The sequence below is a fragment of the Dendroctonus ponderosae genome, unplaced genomic scaffold (assembly GCF_020466585.1).
Source record: "Dendroctonus ponderosae isolate FM_Combo_2020 unplaced genomic scaffold, Dpon_F_20191213v2 Dpon_F_20191213_4, whole genome shotgun sequence".
Taxonomy (NCBI): Eukaryota; Metazoa; Arthropoda; class Insecta; order Coleoptera; family Curculionidae; genus Dendroctonus; species Dendroctonus ponderosae.
In genome coordinates, this window is record NW_026018611.1 from 15106797 (window position 1) to 15126244 (window position 19448).

Here is a 19448-nt window from a genome sequence, read left to right on the forward strand (position 1 = left end):
AAACTTATAGTCTCTAGTAGTAGTAGAATTGTTGTCAAGGTGACCTCTTAGCTCTAAAGTACCTATAAAGCAGTTTTTATCTACTCACAAAAACGTAAATTCGGGAACACTGTTTATTTGTGTTTTAATTTAATTATTCTCAAATTTATTCAAATTTATTTTTACAAATATCTCAGGTTTTATGGAGAATTATTTATTATTACGTGTTGCTGTACACTCTTAAAGCCATACTGTATATCGAATTTCCTGACCTGCAAAAGCATACGAACCATTCAAATTATGTTACGCGTTACTCTCACAGGGGAAACGAATTGTCTCACTTCTTGGAATGTTTCTATCCTCTATCCTAAAAGCTGCATCTAATCCGAGTATAGAGGGATTAATGAGGAGGGATTCCTTTGGGGATTAGAATGTCTTTTAATTTGAAATTTTATACCATGGAAAGACATTCGCTGGTTGTGTAATGCAAAAAGTAAAAGTTAATTAACGGCCACATGACGCTGTAAAACTTCTCAATGTTTCTTTCCAACATAAAAGTGGAGTAATAGCTGGTTAGAATTTGGTGCTGCCTCAAAATATAATTCGTAATACTAAAAGTAGTAAATTAAAGAATTAGAAAACTAATCTGTTCATTGCCAGCTGCCCTGAAAAAAACCGGTAAATTCACCTTCATCAATAAACAACGAAGCCGGATCAATATTTAACAAACTTAATTTTTTTTGTTGCTTGTTATTTAGTTTTTGCATTTTGAATTTGTTTATCTTTTTATTCTGGAGTTACACCTCCATAGAGATTTTTTTCTCGTTATTAAATAAATGTTATTATGTTTATTTATAGTAACTGTTTATTATATATTCAACTATTATCATAGTTTTCTTCAATTTTCACTTTGCGTCCTTCAGACATCAAGGAAAAACTCATCAAGCGGATTCGAGTTAGCAGTAATTGATCGCTAACTCACTAACTAACCAGAAATTACGTAGTACGGAGATTTAAATTAAAATTTTTCCAGATCGATTTGGAAGAAGGGAAAATATTTGTCAATTTTTTACAAGGATATTAATTTAGCATATTACAGGCATTCCTAAACGCATTATAAAATCAACAGTTTTGTGTAATTTTATTTATGAGAAAAATACATTGACCATTTGCTACATAAGTAAGAAGAGAACAGCACGTAGAGGCCGTATAATTTAAGTTGCGATGGTCAAAACTCCATTAACTTTGCTTGTAGGGAGAAAGATAAGATGTGCACATCTGTTGACAAATGTTTATGCTTTAACTAAAAAAATGATTTACCGCCGATTAATAACGATATTTAAAAATAATGTTACTACAAGTAACTAGAGGAGACGGTATTTACAAGTGGCTAAAGCTCGGAAAAAGACTGAACTGTTAAAAGACCGAGTTAACAGCATCTGAACAGACGAAATCACTTACGAACACACAAACTACGGAAAAAAATTGAGAATTTTGCATCTTGGAATATATAGGGCTTCTCGAAGAAGATAAATGAAGTCATATTCCAACTGTTACGATGGATTCCAAGATGTTACACGTAGAATTGGCAGTGCTAACTGGAACCAAAAAGAAGGTTAGTGATCGAAGAACTTGGGACAGTACGACCATTTCTACAGCGCAGTTTATAAGGACATAAGAGCAAGGCAGGTCGTGTCAATATTGATATCCAAGCATCTAAAGAGGTTTATAACATCGTGGAAACCAATCAGAACCAAATATTCGGTACTGCATTTTTCCTGTAGTTTTTTTTCAAAAGACTAAACGCCGACATGGTTGTTCTAAAAAATATTGACAAAATTTCGTCCCGTCGTCCACCACATGAGAGTAAAGTGAGAAATATTCTGCTTCATGAGGTCTTGTTTTCCAAGCAGCATGGAGCTAAAATCTGCGTTTTACCTTGGCCTCTCTCAAATATCTTCATCTTTCTTTTTCTTTGTTGTCTAGACAAAGGGCTACCATGACCAAATTATTCCCGCAAAAATGTGTAAACATTTTTCCAAAGCTCCGCTGCAATATTGCTTGTCCTTAGATTTGCGAATGGAAACTGTAAGAAAGGTACTCTAATCGGAGTCGGATCGGATAAATGTGTCCCGGCTTTAGTTGGTTTCGTTATCGGTTCTGAACCGATCTTGAATCGCTGCCGCGAATAGAGCAAACAATATCGCTAAATATTATCCAACATTATTGCAATACGAGAAATGATTCCCACACATTTTAAAGATAATTTATCTATTTTTTTTATCGGTCTTTGTTTGAACCTTTGTCCCAATAGATATTTTATGTTTTTATTTTCAAAGAAATCGACTTTATTTGTAATATCATTTATTAAACTCGCTATTTCTTTTCTTTTAAGAACAACTGGTTCTGATATGTAAATAATAATTTTCACAAATTTTACCCAGGGTTCTCAACAATGAACTTTGTACAAACATTTGAAGATTTGAAACGAAAGTTAACAACTTATTTTGAGGTCACCGTGTATAAATAAATTTTAATCAAGAATCAAAATTGACGCGTCTTTATGTTTTTGTTTCAAAAAGGAAACTAAAAATTAATTCTGAATTTATTCCCACTTGTTTATTGTGACTGTTCAGTGATGTAAACTTAAATAAAAATATACATACGTTTATTTTGATTCATATAATAACTGAAATTAATTTCATTAATTTGAAAATATTTAAAGAACACACGCAAAATTAGTCGATCAGAAAACGACATTGAGTTAAAATTCAATGAATATCGCTGCAAGTATGGCGTAAATATGCATATCAGCAGATAGAACGATGCACAAGTTGCCCTATATTTAGAAATAAGATTTTGATAATATTCGCAAAATATTTATATTATTTCAATTCGACAACAAAAAGTTACAAAAGCGTGCAACCATAAAAATCATTACCACTCGACCGATAACTATTTTATGAAAGAAAACTAAATCTCTTATCTTTTGAAGAATGTTTACATTTAAAATTGCCGTTATATTTTACTGTAGTAATAGTAACTTTTAATTAAAACCATCAGCAATTTATTACTGAGCGTCCGGTTTGAACCAGCTTAACTGCATGTACGACATTTTTTTGATTAGAAATGTTCCAAAGTACGACTCAAAGCAGGATGTTCTAGAATAAGAAGGCAATTGTCTCGGATTGACATAGAACACAAACAATATTTTCTACTTGATATTATCTAGTCTATGTATGCATGGTGGAGCACCATCCCATTTGAAAGTAGCAAATCGAGAACAGGGCTACATAAAATCACTCTATTTTTTGGAGGGGACATTTACCAGTTTAATCCGTGCCAATCCTATTGACTTACAAAAGCTTATAATTTGCTTTGCTTTTGCGTGATTTGTAACAAGGTTCAAACGTTCTGCAGTACGCAACAATCTTCTAGGCAAGGCAGCTTCTATATTGCACCGTATCGAAAGTTGAAGTTAGACATATACAAGTTGATTTTGAACGACGGGCTCAAACTTCTTTGGATTTTTTAGTGCAACAATAGAAAACGTTTCAGTATAAGTACCAACGTCTGAGAATTCCATATCCTATGACCCGATATGATAGTGCTGTGCAAAATTATATTTTCTTGAGCTTGAGTGCGTTTTTTTTGTGCACAATGACATAGAAGTTAACTAGTAAGCATTTTTTCTATGTGTTTACTAAGACAAAATGATCACAGACATTCTTGCCAGTTAGTTTAAAGATTTACTGGCTTAAAGCAAATGTTAAAAGTTTACGAAAATAATTGTTCCTTATGAAACACTTTGGGCGAAACACAAAGTACCCTTGAAAGAACTGGCAGATTTACAGCAACAAATTGCGACGCAAAAGCGGCTGCACAGCTTTGCAGAACGTCCATTTTGAGGAAAAGAGTCTGAACGAAGTTGCAAGTGACTCTCCATCTGGTCGCCTCAAATTTCGGAGGACTGGCTGCGACTCAATATTGCGTTTGGTGGGTGCTCTATAAGTAAATGTATCCATGCTATTTGCACGCAGTTCAAGGTTTGACTCTAGCCGATTATCAGCAAAGAGTTCAATTTTGTCACCGGCTGGCTGCTTCATCAGATTGTTGAGTTTAGCAGGCCATTTTTTACATTTCGGTCTATGGATGGACGTTAGGAAAACATCGAAGGCAGAACATCAATGTTTGATTGATTAACTTAAACTGAAACAATTTTATTTTACTACTACTATGACATTTTAAAACATTGCATTGGTAAATACTCGACTATAATAATGCAGTGGAAAGTGCAAAACGGAAATGGACCACTATGCCGCGGTATCGTTTGTATCGGCACTCTCAAAGAGTTCGCAGAAAATGTTTCTATATAGTATCAACATCAAATGTCCGATGTTTTCAGTTCAGTATCTAACATCGATGTTTTATCGATGTTCCAAATTCCCAACATCGATGGGAAAAATATCGAACATGGAACGAAATCCCATCCCTATATCCCATCCCTATATGGACGTATGATGCCACATCCACAGGAGACCTTACATTCAGTAGTATAAATAACCATTTTTGGGCAGAAAAAGATTCTCACGCAACTTAGTCGAGGTGATCAGCAACATAGATTTGTTCACATGTTGACTGAAATTATCGATGACTATTTCAGTCATTTAATACGGCTAATCTACGGGCGTCTGCTACAAAGCGTCGTGAGAAAGTTTTTTGAAAACGTCCCTCCAAACGTTCGACAGCAAAGGTCGCTCCAAACAATTTGCAACAAACTGTAGTACAACTACGGCTGCATGACTTTTTTAAGAACGCTATTCAGCCTGCAGTATCCCGGGTGCAAACTTATTAGCACGATTCTGGCTGGCACTTTAAAACTTGCTCAACACTTGCGGATAATGAACAGTAAGACCGGCCCATTTTGAGAAAGAAGTTCTAAATCAGTTGATGTAAACCTTTGATTACCATTGACCTAATGGAACCCTAAAGGGTCTTGGAACGACTTGATCCGCTTGGCCGGTGTTCAAAATGAGCAACTTTGTCCGGTTTGTAACAGTGTCCCACGCTCTACTTGGATAACCAGGGACATCCCATGGGGAACTCTTTTCGTCCCTCCTAGCGTCACTCACCATGCAAAGTCTTCAGCTTGCACCTCAAGCCTTACTAATTGACAGGATGCGGAACCGAGAGCCATCGACGGAAAAGAAGTCGTATGCAGACAAAAGGTAAATCAATATTGACATTGTCAAAGACAAAGAGCTAACCTGGAGGATTAAGATTCCTACATATTAAGGAATTGAGATATAAGACATCAAAACGATCATCAAGCTACCCACATAGCAGAATGATATTCCCAGAATATATCTGAAACATTCATGTGATGTACATGCATATTCCTGGGACATACATGAGTTCCATTATGAACATTCCATGTATGTCCCAGGAATCTGTCAGAGTTAATACACTTGGTTCATGGTATGTTCTGGGAATGTACATGGTATGTTCAGTGAATGTACATGGTATGTTCAGCTAATATAAATGTGTATGTTTTGGGAATCTACATGGTAAGTTCAGTGAATATACATGTGTATTTTCTGGGAATGTACATGGCATGTTCAGTGAATGTACATGTGTATGTTCAGTGAATGTATATGGTATGTTCAGGGAATATACATACATATATGTAACAAAAGAAAAACGATCCTTTATTTCATTTTAATGGTTTATTCACATATTTAAGTATTTACTGTTATTGTAATTTTTCAACAAGAGGTACTTACAACTAAACTAAAACTAATTAAGTGGATAATAAATAAATTAAAATTTAATTAATAATAAAGAAAGTAAGCAACAATTAAAACAAAAACGTTGAACAGCTAGTTGACCATAAATAAACGAAATAAACAAACAAAAAAATATGCAAAGACCCTATTCAATCTTGAGGTAGAAAATGTGAGTCACAAACAGTTATATCAAAAACTACTAACCAAACGTATATTGAAAGTTCGTGGAGTGTGTCGAAACATGGAGATTATAACAATTCGTTACTCCAGGTCACCAGAAATCATTCCCAGAATGTTATGGAAGACGTGAAGATGTTTTTCTATCGAGTTTAACGAGCAATGGCAAAACCACATTCAAGATGTAAATCTTGTACGGGCTGATATGCATATGTAGAGTTTGTAATATGTAATATTGCAGACTTACAAATTGTTCTTTAATGACAGACAGTTTTTTCAATATGAAATTCTGAAGTGATGATTCTAACTTTCGACATTTTAATAATAATTGGTTTAAGTGCAAAAAATATTGTATGAGGTTTTTCCATTTTGAGCGAGTTCTACAGTTTTCTTCGATGAAATGATTATGAATCATTTTTAAGTGTTTATTTGAAAACTACCTTTCACAGAAATATTGCAAAAAAAGCGTTTTCCATGAAACTGATTGAATAATTCACAACTAATCCACAACCAAAACACCCATTAACGTGTTAGTAAGAACGCCACTGACAAAAGAAATAATTTAGTTTTTATTGCAAAGTAGGTTCTTTGTTGGCAGTCATCGCCTGCAAAAAATCGATTACATATTCGCAGCCATTTGGAAATATATAAAAAAAATGTTCCGTAACGAATTTTTCTCGAATATAGTTTATAATGCAAACTCATAATGCTTTTCAATTCTCTATGGTTCCCTGAAGTTTCGGCTCTGGAAACTGGACCACCTTGTCATACACAAGGCAATCCTGGTAACAAGGCTTGCCATATTTTAGCTGAAAGTTGATTTTATTCCATTGACTTTTAATATTACTAACAAGTTTGGTGAAAAAAGCACTTTTTATTACAACTTTATGTATAAGAAACCTAGTTGCAGCTCACGTACTTGAGTTAAGTAAAATATATACCAATATTCTGAGACGCTGTGGATATCAGCCAACATAAAATAATAATAAATATACCACTATAAAATTAATTCCAGAAAATCGAGTGAGAGCCCAAAATTAAATAATAAAATTCATAATTTCATCCACAGTTCACTGTAATCATTTTTAATTAAATCAATATTGTGAAATTCACATTCATTTACCTGCCATATTATCATCGGGTAAAATGTAAATCGCGATTAATTATGTTTTAAACAAGTTCATTCATTGTAAATTTGATTATGGTAATCCTTTAGTTATTAGTTTAATAACTTTTTATCGCTCAATGACCAGAAAGAAAAGTTTCTACATATGTATTTTGCTATATTTTAAAATTTGAATCAATTATTAGAACAGATTTAAATAAATTGAGGCCGGAAAAATGTAAACGTGACTTATATAACTTAACGTTATAAATTCTACTAAATACCACCTACTCCATCTGTTAATGTTTCATTCTTCATTTTTTTTTTATTTCATTCCAAGGTTTTGTTATCTCCGGCACTACTATTTAGGCATTCGATAATATATTGCGTGTTTCATTTTTTTAAATCAGACTTTGCAATTTTGCAGTATAGATATAGCCAAATTTCCTGCATTCTGCATTCGCTAAATCCATTAGTCATATTTTTATGCTTTTGGGTTATTGCCCAGTTGAAATACATACTTCTACGTATTGGACATAAGACTGATTTGGGCGCACTATAACATTATTATAATAACTTTTTTCTGCATAACAAATATGTTTTGAGTTGTAAAGTTTCTTCTTTCAAATACTTCTGGAATTAATTGAAAATATCAGGGTAATGAAGAAATAGAAGAGTCAAGGGCACCATAGATCCGAAATAAAGTAAGGAAGGGTTTCAATGAGTAAACTGCTAGGCCGGAGTCCCACACGTTATGGACGGTGTGTTAGAGAGCATTTTCCACACCTTATGGACAACAGCAGAAAGAAAATAATTTATTCAGTCAAATGATTCGGTCAGATCTTCAGAAAGAAGATGCAAAAATCAAGCAACACACTGAGAATTAGACTGGCAAAATGCTACTTATTCCCAAGCTGAGGTATGGATTCGAAGGTTGGACAACACACTGCTAAAGGGGTTCAAAGGGTTTGAAACAAAGAGGGCTTGCTGCGCATGGGCAAATATACAAGAATAATGAAAACATTTAAGACAGTAAACTAGAATAAAGGAAAATAGTAGGAAGAAGAAGGCCATGCCGAAGAATAACATTCTGGCTAGAGAACCTCCATAATTGGTTCCATTAGTCCTTCTTCTTCTTAGGACGCCGACCGAAGGTTGGCGATCCAACTGGCAACAATGGTGTGCGAGACTGCGTGTGGATGATTCGAAAGAAAATTTTAAGGGCGCTTGCTTTCTTCAGCCAATCATTTGGTATTTTCCCGGTTCTGTATATTCTGTGTATTATGAGTTGAACAAATTGGTGAGGAGGTTTAGGCCTCAGTCCTTTGTATTAACTATGAGTTTCAATTTCCATAAGTCCAATACATCCCTATTTCGCTAGGCAGTCAATAAAGTGATAATAGCTAGAATGGTAGCCAACGTTGGGTAACGGACATGGTACTCACAGAAGAGGAAGATAATGCAGAATTTCCAAGAAGTTGTGAAAGGAAAATCCGATTTGTAACTATTTTTATTAAGAACCCATGACTATTGCAAAACAAGTAGTTACTTGACTTTGTGTTTGGCTTGCATTATGTGACTGTTATGCAGTGGCATGATTGATTAACATTTGCGTAATCCAATATTCAAGTGCTAACCACCACTGCCGAGTTTTCATTATCCGGTTCACATTTTACCTAGAATTATGTTATTCCTTCAGTAGTAGGCAGGCAGAAAGAAGGTTTACCTCTTTTTTTGCTAGCTTGGTTGAAGAAATATGTAATTTTCAAGTTTCCAACAGAATAGAAGCACGTTTGCATATAAGCTGCCAGGAAGATTCATGTTTAATGGAAAATTAATGGGGCTAGAGTTTTGCCTTAAAAACATAGTTATACTAACAACTTTTGTTTTATTAACAACTGAAATATAAAATTGCTTTAAGCTACAAAACTATTGCAAAAATTAAGCCATGTTTCATAAGCATAGGGGGAATTCAAACTACCATGTATTTGCAAATTATTCCAATGCTTTATTCGGTACAAAGCGCCAACGTTATAATGAAAGCCGGTCTACATTAATGGACCTTCTATTTCTAAACAAATTAGCACATATTTGATAACGTTTTGAAACCCATGTTAACATAATTGCCTTTAATTAAGGTGATACTAAATATATCTCAATAACGGCGTCGCGGCGTTTGTTTAAACAATTGGTAAATCAGGATTAAATTACCTTCTGGCATTTCAAATATTATGCGACAAATTGATATGCCAGGTTACCCCCAACAATTTAGTCATAATAACTAAATTTGATTGAAGTAATGCAGAATTATAATCATACATTGGACTAATAATTTATTTTTAATTTGAATAGTTTGATAATTGAGTAAATTTGAATTATGCTCAATATGTATTTGTTGGGTTAAATTGCATGTTTGGTCTTGAATAAATCAAGTCAATGATGAAGTTTTGTGTCAATGTATTGCAACTGCAACATCACGAAACGGAATTTTAGTATGTTATTTAGGAGAGTACGGGGAGTATCAACTACAGTTTTCCACCATATTTTAACATTTCGGCCGTTATTCCGTCTTTTCCAGGAGCTTTGTTATTTTTCATTTCTTTCAGTGCCCTACTTATTTCCAGTCTATGTTTCTTATGTTCCTTTGGAGTTGTTTTATGATTTATCCCGGTCGTTCCCTTCTTCATTGATATATTTATGTATAATAGTTGTGTGATATGTATTATATCCTCTTTAATATTGGCTTCTACGCCATTCATGTTTCACTTTATTTTTCTATTATCCACCCAATTTCATCTTAAGCATTTCATATTCTTGTTGCTCTCTATAACTCCTTTTATTTCTGTTTCTTGGTTATTTCGTCTGCTTTCTTTTATCATTTTACTAATAGTCTTATTTATTTTTACGTATTCTATTGATTTCCGTTTCTCTTCTTTGCTGATGTTCCGCCTTTTCTCCATGTGTTTCCTTGTCTCTGCTGTGATGCAATTTTCATTCTTTTTTCCTTTTGGTGCCATTTCTAATTTCCTACTCTAGTCATGGTTTTTTGATTTTGATGTGTGAAGTGATGCGAATAAAAAATGTTTCAAATAAGAAGTTAATATCTGGGAAGGGGAAGTTTATTTGTGTGACGAAAAAAGCGCCTTCTTCGTTGTTGTGGACTAAGCACGGGGTAACTTGTTAATTTCAAATGGTAACCACAACATTTATTGTTATAATTACTGGAGATTCGAGTAGTATGTCAAAAAGTGAGAAAAATGTATCTAAAACATTTTCTTTGATTTTTACAGGTGGCAGGTGGTTTTTTTAAATTCGGACCGAATATTCCAACCAATTAAAAAACCAAACGACACCTGTCAAAATTGAAGAAAATGGTTTAAATAAATTATTCTCACTTTTTGACGTTACTCTTCGAATCTCCAATAAAATGTTGTGGTTACCATTTGAAATTATCAAGTTTTTCCCTGTCTAGCCTACAAATTCGAAGTAGGCGTTGTTTTTCTGACACGAATAAACTTTTCCTTCCCAAACATTAACTTCTTATTTGAAACATTTTTTTATTTGAAAAAACTGTTTGAAGATGGAAAAAATCCCCTCGTATAGTCTTATTTTGCGCAAGTGGCTATGTCCAATTGTTAGTTGTTTCCATTAAATTTGTGTTTTTCCTCGAGATAGTTCATTAAGGTAGTTCCCTTATCATTTCTCTCTCCGTACCCAAAGTCCCCCATCCTAGTCTATTCTTTGCTCAGTTTCTTACTCAGTTTGGCATTGAAATTTTCAATTACTAGCGTAAGGCGAGTTTTGTGTTCTTCCACAGCCTTTGAGATAGCTTCATAGAATATTTCTATGTTCTCGTCATCGTAGGTTGAAGTGGGTACACTTAAATAATTAATTTTAAGTGGTGTTCTTCTCATTTTATGTGTAAGATAGGCAACACGATACTAAACTCCCTTATTAGACTTGTTTAGGATGAATCCTACTCCAAAGTTACTTTTATCTTGGTTACCTTTATAGTATAGTAGGTTAGCGGAGTTAAATTTTATCCAATTTTCTGTTTTTTGTCGGGTTTCTGACAAATCTACGATGTTCAACTATATTCTTGTCAGCTCTTCCTCCAGTTCATCAATTTTTTCGTCAGTGTTCATTAATCTAATATTGTATGTTATTTTGTTGTTCCCAAATAATACGAAGCGTGAAAGATTTAGAAACAGAAAAAAATTATAGAACCAAAACAAGAAAAACACACAGATCACGTTTATCAGATAAACACATTGTTTAACTGATATGAGATAAACAACTAACAAATGTGAGTTTTGCTTCAATGTCAAAAATATCAATTCAAGAATGTAGAATAATCTATATGCCAAAATAGTAAATAGATTTTAACAAATAAAATTCATTTTTTCTATTACGCGTTAAGCCAGAAAGTTAATATTTATTTTATTTTGTTTACCCTAAAGAATAAATATAAACACCTATGAACTCCTTGTTTTACTTTTTTATTTTATATGAATACTAACTTATTATGCACCTGGACTGAAGATACTCAATCTGATCGATCAAATGATATTTTATTATTATGAATAATTATACCAAATATCAGACTATGAAGGCTTTCACGGCCGGTTAAATCACATTTAGGAATGTTTTTCGGGCTTTGAAGCCGTGGTCTATGGGAATTTCTTCCTGACGTTTTGTCCACAACTGTGGTGGACATTATCATATATATATACCAAATATATTTGAAAATGTGTTAGTAGTAAAGCTTATTTTGACCTTAACAAATGCAAAATTCAGGAGAAAATTTAAATATTTTAAGCATATCTATCAGCAAGTGAAAATAAAAGCTGATATATATATTGTTTGCGCCTTATTTCTATTAAATGGAATTTAGAAATGAACAAAAACGTTACAACTTACAAAATTTATAATCCTAAGAAATGTATGCCATTTAATATTTAATAAGATTCATGTATCAGAAAGTATGAAGTGATGTTGAAAACATCCAACACTAATATTGGGTTTAATGTAGTAGTACAATATGTTTATATATTCTACGTATCCATAAGTTTACTAATTTCAGTTCAGATGCTGTGCACATGGTGTTTATATAGAGCGCTTAGCCAAGGAATTTCGATAGTATTAAATTGTTAATTAAAAACTAGTATTTACGTTATTGCGAATTAATCAATGCAGATGGTTTTGTCAGCTTAGGTCTTTTTCTTTATGGGAAACTAGACCTAGTATTTTAAGTAACACATATGGAGTGAGTCAAAAAGAATCGCTGCAGAAAGAAACCTTAATAACTTACGAACGCTTACAAAATTGTAATGAAACAGGAAGCGTTTTAAATTTTTTTATTGCAAATGGTTTAAACAAAATTAAGCTGAAATTATTTGTTTTGACGGGAATGTTCGATTTTTTCTGTAATCCTTTCCATCATCGAGTTAAGGGTAGCTTTATTTACTTTTTTGGCTGCAGAATTTCACTTTACTTTCAATTCTGGACGGGTTTTAGTTTTTTTTTTTTCGTTTCTTTCAAACCTCTTTCTACCAAGGCCTAATATTGCTCGATTTAGCGAAGCTCTGAGAAATTTGATGAATTGGTTTCCTTAGTCACCAAAACGACTTTATTCATTTGGCACCATTCTGCAACTCTTTTACTGTAGTGACAGGAAGCCAAGTCTCGCCGAAAGAAAGTTGCAACTTTATGTTGTTTCATGACTGACAACAACCGTTTTCAGAGGCACTCTCTTACGTAAATCTTGATGTTTATCGTTCGATTCGTGACAAAAGATTTGCTGCGCTCTCCACAGCTGCACAAGGCTTGCCACACCAGAAACTTCTAGAGAAACTTTGACTTTTTCTTAGTTGTTGATAAAATCTTCATCCAGAAGCTGGCAAAAGTGAGAAGAACGTACATTTCATCATTCATCAAACAGCAACCTTTTTGGTGGAAAAAATCAATTTTCGAGTCATTGAGATTTCTGTCTGGTGTCGTCTGAACTTTATAAGCCTTGAAATTCATATTGGTTTTGATTCGACGTGCGGTGCTCTCACGCAACCTACTTTATTGCCCATTTCCCCATTGAATAACCTTGGATTATTCGCAAATTTCTCGACATCTTTCTTCACTGTTTGTGGGTGTGTAAATCCACTTTTCTAATCCGAACACACTTTTCGGTTAAAATTTAGAGTTTGCTTGAACAGCTCAGTAACGTTTGATACGGTCGTTCTATGAACGTACTATGAAAATGAAGAGGTAAAAACCTCTTGCAATTTTCCGGTAGATCTACGATGGAAACATGTTAAAAATATATGTTTTAAACCCATGTTTAAAGCGGTTTTAGAATAGCATTGGGAAGAAGGAAAATAGGAAAATGAGAATATTTTATATAATTTATTTAATTTTTAGTATTATGTCGCGTCTAGTGTGTGTAGAAATGTACAATTTCTATTCAACATTCAGTTAACTTTAAATTTAATTTTAAATACTTGCTAACGGTATTAAATCTCACATTGGACAACTACTTCAAATAATATTAAAATTTGAAATGTTAGATGTAGTTGTTTGTCGAAAACACGTCCAACGGGTAAAATCGATTTACACTTTAATATCCTTTCAATTTAAAGTTTTAAAAATATTTTTAACTTAAAATTCTTTGTCTTTAGCGTGTAATCCCCTGAGTAAGAACATTCAAGAGACCAAAATCTGAACAATAAATAACGCGGTCAAATTGAAACCAAAGTTTCAGAACATTCAGAATAACCTTGTTGGTAACCAGTGAGATTTTCCAGCTCTCATACATTTTGAAACTGAAAATTTAAAAAAATGTCTTGCGCATCAATGAAGTTCCGGATTAAAGATTATTTCTTCCTGTAAATTTGCGCAAGTGGTAAAGATCCGAAGAGTCATCACGTGCTAAAATCAGAACATGGATATTTCACTTTTTGTTGTTTCACAAGATTAATAGAGTCCAGAATAATTGGTATTCAAAAAAACTTCGAAATAAAATAAACCTAAAACATATAATATTATTAAAATATCTCTTAAAACATGGATAGAGCCATCGGTACTTTTGAAGGCCGAAAAGTCGAATTCATTTTCTAGCTCTACATTTCTGACGACATTGAAACGTTTTTTTTTTAATGTTCTTTTATTAGCGCCAATTACTATCTCTCTCCATTTCGTTTCACCCTTTATTCATTTAGTAGTTAAGTTAATTTTCCTTTTACTGGTAGCTTTCTTAAGACTTTCACCGTCCTAATGCACTGGTAACTTTTTATATATTTAAAATCCCTTGTTCCAACTTTAATGTGTTAGAAAGGGTAACTTGAAGCGCGGCGTTCGCGTTATATGTAGAATTTTTTGTTCTATTCATCATGAGAATCTCTTAAATATGAAACAAAAGTTTCTTGCGCATTTTCAATTACTGGTGGTTTGTGAACTGATTCGGCCACTAATTATAACAGAATACGAGTACTTGACTGGCTGATAGTAAAAGCCGATTTCAATTTAAACTCGGATTCCTTTTAATCGGTTGATTAGTGCTCGAATAGATTTATCTATTTACATGCAATGGTTGTGCTAAGCTTACAAATTCGTTACATCAAGTTTAAGCTAATTCCGAAACATAATTAGTTTCCTGAAAATTTGTGTTTTGTCGGAGATTGGGATGATAATGCGATTTTTGGGTACTTAGGGATATGAGTCAGAAATCCTTTGATTCGCGATAGTAAGTAGTATAAAGCTGGCCATTTGAGTAATTTCATAGCATGATGCAACATATCACGTTAATAAACCATCATGAAAAATGGCCTGTTGCGCAAAATCGATGGAGTTATCAAAATTTTGAAGCGGCAAGCAGCCATATTTTTAGGATAAAATATTTCTTAATTATGGAATTCATTATACATGGTGTTTGGATAATGCGTTAAGAAATTTTTAAGGGCGATTATTCAAAATAATGATAATAAGTTATGTAACAAAAATTCGAAAATATTTTCCGAGTTACAGCTCATCACAATTTATTTTTTTCCTTTCCTTTTTTGACCTATTCTGGATATTTATTCGCTAATCAAATTGAAAATCGGTACAGAGTCTTAGTGATCTATAACTCTCTGATATGAAATTTTTTCTCCACTTTACCACTAGATGACACTTTACGTGAAATCCAAATTTATTTTAAATTATCTTTTTTGGCATGCCAAATATCGCAAAAAGTGATGTGCGATTTTAAAGATTAGAAAATACTAGACAAAGAATGTGTTCTTCACACCACTCGAAAAAGTCTTCGTTTAGGAGCAAATCGACATCAAAGTTTTTATCACTCTCAAACCAGCCTTGGATTTAATTGCAATCGCAGTAAATCAAGTCGTCTGGCTTTAAAATGTGACAAATTTGACAATTTATAGTAATTACTGTAATCACTGTTCAATTTAGACTACATTTTTCTGTTCTCAATCCACTAAATTAAAATGCATGAAGAATGTTCAAATGTTGCGTTTGAATTCAGCACAAGAAATCAACAGGCTTTTCCTGAATTTTGAATTTGTGTACGAATTTCATTATTCACCAACTTACTTTGTAAAAATACAAAGAATAATTTTTGATCTGGAGTTATTCTCAGAAACTGTCGTGTAGCGACAAATAATAACGATAATTCTCAGGACTTTGTTTCATATTTTATTATGATTTGGATACAATACAAGTTTCTGAAAGTGTTCTGTAAGTGAATAGAAGAGCGTATGGAGGAATGTTATTCGATACGAAAAGGGACTTCGTTCATTCAAAGGTCGGAACTGAATTCCCTTGTGGAACACCCGCTTTGCTATTTTATGCTTTAGTCGAAAGTGGTTTTCAAACATTCTACCAGAAAAGTTTGTGAACGCAGAAACCTCTCAATATATTTAGGTCTAATAAACAGGAAATTTACAAGATAACTAATTTGTGTTTTAATCAGTCACTCTAAATTCTGTTTAGAGGTTTGGAAATGCTGAGGAATAAATATAGTTTACTGCTCGGTGATGTTTGTAGATATGCTAGAAGCAAAATTGATTCTAATTATGCCTAATAAAGTTATGATTTTAGCCACATTTGTAAAAGGTGGCAAAAATGAATTAACTAAACTGCGAAATCAGACGCATTGGATCTGATATTTGCAAAGGAATTATTTTGGCGACTTGTTAAAGAAATTAGTGAAGCACCCAAAGAACTTGGTTGAGGTTCCGACCAAATTGTTAAAATTGTTTCAGAATTAACAAAAACTATACAACCTATATAAATGGAATGCGAAGGAAGCTGAATTTGTGGCCCTATCATTTTTCTGGCGTATTTTGATTCCGGGTTTGTGTTCTGCAAGGTACTATTCAGAACTCCGGAATTAGATGTTTTATCGCTTTAAAGGTATAACGTTCAAGATTGCATTTTTGCGATATTTGGAAAAGTTTATATTGTTCGCAAGACCACAATTGAATCAGATTAATAGGTCGACTTAATTAGAGCAGTTGTATTATTGATAACTATCGGAAGATCTGTCCATGAAAAGTAAAAACATTTTGCAAAAATACGCATTATTAACAATAAACGTAAAAATTTTCTCCAGCTCATTCCCCAGATGAGTTTTTTTACTTAGATCCAAAATAGCGGAATTTAAAAGAATAACCAAACTTTACGACCGAATATTTATGGTTATTCCTTCCTACAACCTCATTTCTGCTTGTTTTATTCTGCGCTCTACCTCCAAGAATATTAAATAAGTCAGTTACATGCAGCAAACTCATCTTTTCACAATTTGCGTAAGTTGTGTGACTTTTACCTTATTCTAGGGCCAGCAAAAATTGCCGAAACCATTGTTTCATATTTGTTTTATGAGAACATCATTATGAGCTACATATCGATTATTAAAACCATTATTCTTTGGATTTACAATACAATTTTCCGAGAGCTATACAGAGTGTTTCAAATTAAGTGCGCACTATTACTAACTTTTTATTATGGTAACGGTATGGCTTAAAACATGTATATTTATTAATGCAAAAGATCTGTAGAAGCAATAAAATTTGGAGTATTTTAATGGGTTGTCCCTATTCTGCATAGATAAAATTAATTTTGAAATATGCTTGTAGATTAGTGGTTCTAGTAAGGCTCCAGAATAGTTGCGGAGCCAGTTTGAGAATGTCAATAGTTGCAGGCACAATCTTGCAAAATAATTTCAAAATAGATGTGAACCTTTGGCCAAGTTCGTTGGCCATCTAGCTGATCAGACTTTGTACCATCAGATTTATTCTTTTCGGGTTTGTTAAGAGTGGCGCTTCATAAACGCCATGATTTTTTAAAAAATCTTAGCATACGGATAACCAGTCCCAAAAGATGTGGGTTTTGAGCCGAAATGTAATAAAATGAAAAGTTTCTCTTCTCTTCTGTTCTCTTCGACTCCTAATTTTGTTAGTAGCTGGCGATATTTGAAATTTAGAATATTTCGCAAAATTGTATTTCACTTTTGTGGAATTTTTAAAAGTATGAAGTTGGAAATATTCAATTGTCTTAAAAATGCAAAAAATGTTTCCCTGACTATTTTCGATATGTTCGCCGACTTTTTTCGAACTTTTCCTCAAAACAGGATATTTAAAAAAAAAGTTTACGAACTTAAAATGCAATGATAAAAATATGTTTTAATTTTTTTTTTGATTTGTTAGGATTTGGTTTACTTACCGACTGATCAGATTTGGTCGAGCCATCACTTGATGCTGGACCCCCAGTAAAACAACGATAAATAATGCGCTGCTGAAAATTGTGGTATTCATTTTGAAAAATGATTTCCGGAAAAAGCACCAATGAGTACACCAACTGAACGTCTGCAAAAAACACTTTATTGATAAAAGCACAAAAAACCGTTTCACTGATGTCCGTTTCACAGCGATCACAATCTTTTTGTAGGCGTTCGAAGAAGAGACAAATAAAATAAAATTGATTGATTATGGAGTGGGAAAAATATATGAGATATTGTTTGATTCGTTCGATTTGAATCTAGTCAAAATCGTCGTTTATTTCTCGGTCGTTTCGCGATTTCGAATGGTTGTGGTTCGCGTCAACTGGGATATTTATGCATTTTCGACGCTAAAAGTTTGAGATAAAGTGGGCTGGATGCGGCGCCGGATTGCGTGTTCGGAGCGTCACGTCTGAAGAGATGCGTCGTCGCTCTTTTGAGCCGCACACGACACAAAACACAGGTGTTTTCCGATTTGCCGTGACGAATTGCTTTATCTTTGATACATTTTTTTAATTTGTTAACGTTTGTTTGATGAGTAGTCGACATCATACATGCGCCAATTCTGGATGCGATTAAACTTCCAACAATTTATGACGTTAAGCTTTTACTCTTTTACTTTGTAAAAAATTTGTTTATTTAATTTTGGGGTATCGTAATGTCAGTTTTATTTAACTTAGAAACACAGGAAATTAATGGTTATGTACTGATGAGTTTGATATAAAAACACAATAACAAATGAAAAAAATATTTTTTTAAAGGATGTGGACAACACACAGTGGTATAAATTTTAGCTTAAAATATGCTTAACTTTTTGTTCATTCCTATTTGTCATTAAGAAAAGGCTCTTGCCAGAGTCTAAATAATATCTTTTGAGACGTCGGAGCGACTTCTCTGAAAATCTATTTTACTCGTAGAGTTATACTACAACTTACAATAAAGGAAAAGTTGATTAATGAATGGTAAATTGTTTAAACATTTAGTTGAAAATCAGGCTTTTTGCACTTACAAGATTATTGATTGAACTTTGGCCACCCCGTTTTTGCATCTAATTTGAGATTGAGGAAAAAATGTTAAATACAAAAGTTGTAGATATTAACATGTAGTTTATTTCAAGATAGTACCAATTCAGACAGGGTGTCTCAAATTCAAGTGACAGACCAAACTTACCTATATTTAAATGAAATGTTCTACTTTTTATTACATTTTAGAGCTATTGGTTAAATTCTAGGCCCATTCGATATAAATGTTCTATAGTGATGTTCAACTGTTTTTGAGTTAATAACCAATATTGATTATACTTAACGAACTCCCCATTAACGGGTGTAGACAATCCAATCGGACATTTTTAGATAAAAGGGCCTGTGGACGAGTCAATTATGAAGGGCTTTTGAAAATTTTGACACCCGATTTTAGTCAGATAATGGGGATTACCTGGTAATAAAACCTCACTAACCTAGGACGATTTTGAGGTACCTCAATTGAAGGTCAAAGTAAAAATTTTGCTATTTTTCCATGAGAGCCCATGTAAACAAAATTGTCGATCGAAGACACTGTCAAGCCAGCCACTTGAAATTGCTTTTTTAAACTATTGTTTTAAAGACACAACGACACTCTGTCAAAGAGTTTGTCA

The 19448-nt window shown here is 33.2% G+C and overlaps 1 protein-coding gene across 1 annotated transcript in view; it reads right to left on the minus strand.

Annotated features, from left to right (window-relative positions):
• Positions 1–18141, minus strand: part of LOC109535548 — a 35561-nt gene extending 17420 nt beyond the window's left edge. Inside the window, exon 1 of the mRNA XM_019901464.2 lies at positions 17761–18141. Coding sequence (XP_019757023.1) covers positions 17761–17852 — 92 coding nt within the window. The 5' untranslated portion in view covers positions 17853–18141. The remainder of the gene's footprint in view (positions 1–17760) is intronic.
• Between the last annotated feature and the right edge of the window lie 1307 nt (positions 18142–19448).